The 6,000-nt window shown below is 38.5% G+C and overlaps 1 protein-coding gene across 3 annotated transcripts in view; it reads left to right on the top strand.

Annotated features, from left to right (window-relative positions):
• Positions 1 to 5,499, top strand: part of LOC126106332 (signal recognition particle receptor subunit alpha homolog) — an 80,382-nt gene extending 74,883 nt beyond the window's left edge. For all 3 annotated transcript variants that reach the window (XM_049912580.1, XM_049912581.1, XM_049912582.1), the window contains 2 exons: positions 329 to 505; positions 3,378 to 5,499. In XM_049912580.1, coding sequence (XP_049768537.1) covers positions 329 to 505; positions 3,378 to 3,503 — 303 coding nt within the window. In that variant the 3' untranslated portion in view covers positions 3,504 to 5,499. The remainder of the gene's footprint in view (positions 1 to 328; positions 506 to 3,377) is intronic.
• The last annotated feature ends 501 nt before the right edge of the window (positions 5,500 to 6,000 follow it).

The raw sequence follows: 6,000 nt of genomic DNA on the forward strand, positions 1-6,000 counted from the left end.
TCCCAGTTCCAGAAATGGTTTTCTTGTTTTTCCCAATCTACATTTTATTTCCTCTTAACATAGGCCATTGTCAATCACTTTGCTGACCGAGTAGTAAAACTCTTGTATTACTTGTAGTGTCTCATTTCCTAACAAATTTCCCTCAGCATCCATTACCCTTATTGTACTTTTGTTGTAGTTCATCTTATAACCTTATCTAAGAGGGAAAACTATAGTGAAAACTGTAAATAGTAATCAGGTTTAGATAAATACTCTACAACACGCTGCTTGCATCTGCATTTATGGTTTTACAAAAGAAATGTCATATTTCTGATTAACGTTGTTGCAGCTGATCAAGGTGAACCAACCAGACTTGGTGTTGTTTGTCGGTGAGGCTTTGGTTGGAAATGAGGCTGTGGACCAGCTTGTCAAATTCAACCAGGCTCTTGCAGACTACTCTTCCATGGACAGCCCCCACCTGGTCGACGGAATTGTGCTCACCAAGTTCGATACTATTGATGACAAGGTAAGCAAAGAGGAGCTTTTGTGCACTTTCCCAGTTAGCATTTTATCCGTGATGCAGTATCTTCCATAAGGGCACACTGTGAAGAAATTATCCAAATGGGACAGAAATGTGTAGATGTGGTGTACGTGTACAGACAAACAAATTATGATAAATTCAGGGAAATTGGATGATGCATTGAAGATAAAGATCTTCACAAATTGAGCAAGTCAATAACCTGCTGTCCTGAGGAAGACATGCCAAATTCTGCCAAATTGGCATGTTATATCTTCAGAATCACATTTCTTTGGAGGGCCCTGCCCATAATGCTCCAGATATTCTCAATTGGAGAGAGACCTGATTACATTGTTGGCCAAGAGAGGGTTGCACAAGCACAAAGACTACCAATAGAAATTCAAAATGGAACTTCATATGTTGAGAGGCTATCAGATGTTATTTCAGTGATTGTAAATATCAAGTCACATTTACAAAGAAATTCACAGAAATTAGCCCACTTATCAGTATGACATTGCACATTATATTACCTGGTGCATGCACAGATTCAGTTGTGTCATAATGCCGATGTATCCTCTCCTGCTGGCCCACAGCCATTGTAATTTGTCCTTGATATGCCGGTATTGGCACCTGGACGTAGTTGGAGACAGAACTGACAATCTTGGTGGCCACAGCTGTACCATCACATCACACACAGTTCGTAGATACGTGCCATGCCTGTGTTGGCAAGTGTTGTCCTGTTGAAAAACAGCGCTACAGTAAAATTGTGTGAGGAGTAGCAAATGAGGCTACAGGATGTTCGTGATGTTCCGTTGTGCCATCAGAGTTCCCTCAATCACTACCAGCTGTTACCTGAAGTCATGCCAGGTTGCTCCCCACGCCATAATGCGTGGAGTAACACTACCTTTCATCAGGGTGATACCATACTTGCTGATGCTTACCTATGGTAGTACAGAACTGTGATTCATCACTGAACACAACTGCTATTTATCCAGTCAAAGCACTGCTCCAAATGCAGCTGTTAGTGTTGTGGTGTTAATGGCAGTTTTGCATGAGACAGTAATTCCTTAGCTTGGCTACTCTCCCACCAATGGTGCAGGTTGACACTACTCATTTTTGGATGGTAGGCACAGATGTGAAGGGGTTACAATGTGTTTGGTGCACAATGTGGCCATCCTACCATGTGGTGGTCAGACCTGGTTGACCAGAACTGTGCTGGCGAATATTCCTGCCCTCGTATTCCTGTGCAGTCCAACATCAAACCACTGTCACCACTGCCCAGCATTTTCTCAACATCGGACACTGTTGACACCATTTATGTATCCTATCAGGCCTTGTAACAGTATTAAACATGAACAATGCTCATGTGCTCTGGTGGATGTTCTACCTGTCACAGAGAATTGCAACTGTGATCATTTATATGAATGTCAAGTGTGTGTGTGTGTGTGTGTGTGTGTGTGTGTGTGTGTGTGTGTGTGTGTGTACAGTAGTTACAGAGACATCCAGCTATGTCTTCTGGGTGCTTCACTTTTTTGTCTGATGGTGTCTAACATATTTTGCATCTTATGTGCTAACCTTGAAAATTTATTTTTTTTCACCATTCGTTGCCTGTGTGTTTCTTGAAACTGAGCTGACAGAAGTACAGAAAGAAATGAAATATTAAGAACAGATTGTTTTAGGAGAAAATGACAACTAAGAAATAGGAGAAAGAGAAGGAAGCACATGCCAATAATGAACAGACTGAGGAAAGACAATGTGCAATTTAGCAGTAGCCAGCATGACAGGGGGGAACATAAACAGTGTTAAACAAAGTAGCTTTTGAACCGGAATAAGTGACATATGCCATGTCTATTGCATCCAACAGAAAAATGTTAATATTGAGAGTGGAAAGCAGGCTGTATATCTGAGTGTCTGATATGTGTGACAGAATGGATACCACTCGTGATGATGTGGCCCGTGCATATATTTATATGAAGCTGAGGAAATGGAGGGAAAGGATGGTTGGGAAGCAGTTGACCTCCAGCTGCACAGGGCATTGTAGTAATGCAATTTCAAAAGTAGAAAATGTCTGCCAGACCTGGTCTCAACTCTGGATGCTTCACTTTGCTAGAGCAGTTACCTTAACCGTCTCTGCCATCAGGACATGGGTTCTACCTGATCCAAATTCTCAACTTATCACTCGCTGCAATGCAGTATCACTCGTCCTTTAACCCCCCACCCCACCCCACCCTACTCACTAATTGTCTCCAGTAGGAATTTTGATGATATTGCTGCACCCACCCTGAAACAAATACTGTGGAGCTGTTGCTCTCTTACAGAAATACATATATCTGAGTGTTGTCTGCTCTGTTGGGCATGTATATACAGTTGTGTAAGAGCGTGAGGCTCCTTGATGTTTGTTTCAGTGTGGGTGCAATAATATCTTCTGAGCTCTTACGGAAATCAATTATTTGCGAGTAAGGGGATTAATGGACAAGGAATAGCATGTGATAAGTTGGGAATTTCTGCCAGATGGAACGTATGTCCTTATGGTCGAGGCAGTTGAGGCATCCCTTCTAAAGAAGTGAAGCATCTGGTTTTGAGGCCCAGTGTGGCACAAATTTGCAACCTTTGCCATTTTATTACCACAATGCCCTGTGTGGTTAATAGTGAGGAGTTCCCACTCAGCCTTTCCCTTTGCTTTACCCTACTGTTACGTATAAAAAAAGTGAGAAGTAACAGGATGAATTGTTCTGGATTGACTGGAGAGTTTTTTCCAAAAAGCAAAATATGGTAATTGCTATATTTTCTAAGAAAGTTACTGATCAACCTATGTTACTTATAACTTAGATGGTAAGAATGTGCTGCTACAGAGATTATAGTGACAATTTGTTTTGTGCAGGTTGGTGCAGCTATATCCATGACATACATCACTGGACAGCCGATAGTGTTCGTGGGTACCGGTCAGACTTACACTGACCTTAAGTCACTCAATGCAAAAGTAGTGGTGAGTGCCCTCATGAAGTGAAGTGATTGCTGACAGCTGGGCAGCTCCTTATCCCTCTGCAAGCCTCTGTGTGTCTATTATACTGTCAGTATCTCAGAAGCAATTTCTCTAGCTGCCAGTGTTTGATTTGTGCCATTCTGCTGTATTTTACTCTCTCTGTTACCACAGGTGCTGAATTAAATTTTTACAGGAAATTATATAAAATTTGGAAGGTTGGTTTTTAGTGTCCCTGCCATTTTGTTTTGAAATTTCGTGATTTATTTTGTCCAAAATACTAAGCATATTTTAAGTACTTACTGAAGTGGTTTTTAAGGCGAATCATGCACTGGTGAGCTAACAGCATTTAAGAGCTATTATATATAATCAGTGCCTTCACGTTACTGTAGTGAATAGTAAGCCACTTTATAATTTAATTTTGGGTGCTCTTATGTGTCATGAAATGACCTTTTAAATCTCCACTTGAGTGACTAAGAAATTTTGACTGGAGTCTGCACTATTTCTCCCTCCTCCTCGTCCTTCTCCTTCTCCCCTCTTATGTGGCAATTTGGATGAATTTAAAAGCGCATGTGTATTGATTGATCTAGGAAGTATGCAAAGCACTTTGGAAAAACTTGTATGAAAAATAACCTGATTAGCAAATGAACCACAAACTGGCTGCCATACTTAAATCACTGCCATTTCTTAAACCATAATCATAAACTTGATGCTTTAAAAAATAGATAATTTTAAGGTCCTTAGAGAATTTCTTTAACTTTTGTAAATATATAATTGAGTACGGTAATCCTGCATACAGATTTAGGTGTTGTTTTTCTACTCTTATGTGCTACTGTTATAAGTATCAACCAACACAGTTCAGCACTCTAGTTCCAGTTTATAAAGAGTTTGAATTTATGTAATTATGATTGTGATAAGAAATGTTAAGAACTGTTTGAATATATGTAAACTGATATTATTGATCATATAGATACTTAACCTTCTAAACTTAGGTTGACAGTTGTCTATACAACAGATTATAAAACGTAATTTAAAGAAGTACTGCTTTAGTTTGCAAGCTTGGTAAATATCAGTTGCAGCTTTTACTCATATCAGTTTACACTTGCAAAGGATCTTTAACTGCTTAGTTGATTTACAATTTTTAGTACCTTCTGCAGTTGCCAAAAGCACTTAATTCATGCAGAAACTGCAAATTTGCTCATTTGTAGGCCACAATATTGACTATAATTAAAGAACTTCAGAGATTTGTAAATAAAGAATTATAGTGGAACAGAGCATTTGCTTACTGTAAAGATGGTTCTTTGGTATCTTTTTGCTTGTGAAGCAGATATAAACATTGTGTAAAACATTATTTAGAATATTTTGTGTATCTTTTCACAGCATATGTAAAGAAATGGCAGTTTGTATGTTAAATAATTGTACTGGTAAATCTACTTCCAGTTTTCCTCTCAGCTATATCAGTGTCGAAACATAATAAAGGTGTGACGTAAATAGTCTACTTCTGGTTGTTATAAGTATAAAACTGACAATAACTACAAAATTGCTTCTGAGAAACAGTCCATATGTTAAATTCTTGTATAGGAGAGCAATTTCAGTACACCTGTATTGTGTTACCTGCCGTATCCAATTTTATTTTCAAACTGTGATATTTATAAGTATATACTTTTTAAGTGTCCTAAGATTTTATTTGTTAGGTAGCTTCAGCATATGTGTAGTGCATGTGTGTTAATATCATTTTTAGTATTCACTATGTTGTTGCCTCCTGCAAACTTGGAACCCACTTTATTGGTACTGTGTAAAAACAGACCCTTTGTTTGAGATTCATGACTAACTTCCAATGCTGTTCATATCGGTTGAAGTTAATTTTCTCTCAGCAAATGTTGGAGGTGGTGGCTTATTAACCTCAGTGCAAGATGTCTTGTTACATAGATTCCTATAAAAAGTTTTGTTATTGTACATCTGTTGTTATCTTATTCATGTGAAAATGCATATTTTTCATTAATAAATCAAAAATAGCATTCTTTGTTTAGTTGTTTTTGTTCTGTCACCAAAATTCCCAATTCCCCCTTTTCCTTTCATGAATAAAATCAGATATTGCCCCATTTGTGTTAAAAATTAAGCTCTTTGTCTGGAAGCACTGTGTCGTACAACGTTTTGTTTTGGGTGCAGTCTGCATAGTCAAGGTGGTGTAAATAAGTAAGAAGGGTGTGGTAATGTAGTTAGCATATTCACCCGATTATAAGAAGAGGTTTTCCCCCCAAATTTGTCATTCAGAATACACTGGTCAGCTTCCATTTGCAGATTAAATTACTTTTTCCTGATTTAACCTGTTTTTATGTAGCAGTAGAGATTAATATAGAGGTCAGTTCACATTTACTGACACTTTGGCAACTGAGGTGACAAGGAATATTTGTTTTGAAGAATTCAGGGTGGTTCTGAAGCGTGTCACAAAATTGCTGACACTAGTGTTCGTACTCCTGTTGCTGGTGCAGTCACTGGCAATGTCTAACTTTGCTAAGATTTG

The sequence above is a fragment of the Schistocerca cancellata genome, chromosome 10, assembly GCF_023864275.1.
Source record: "Schistocerca cancellata isolate TAMUIC-IGC-003103 chromosome 10, iqSchCanc2.1, whole genome shotgun sequence".
NCBI lineage: Eukaryota > Metazoa > Arthropoda > Insecta > Orthoptera > Acrididae > Schistocerca > Schistocerca cancellata.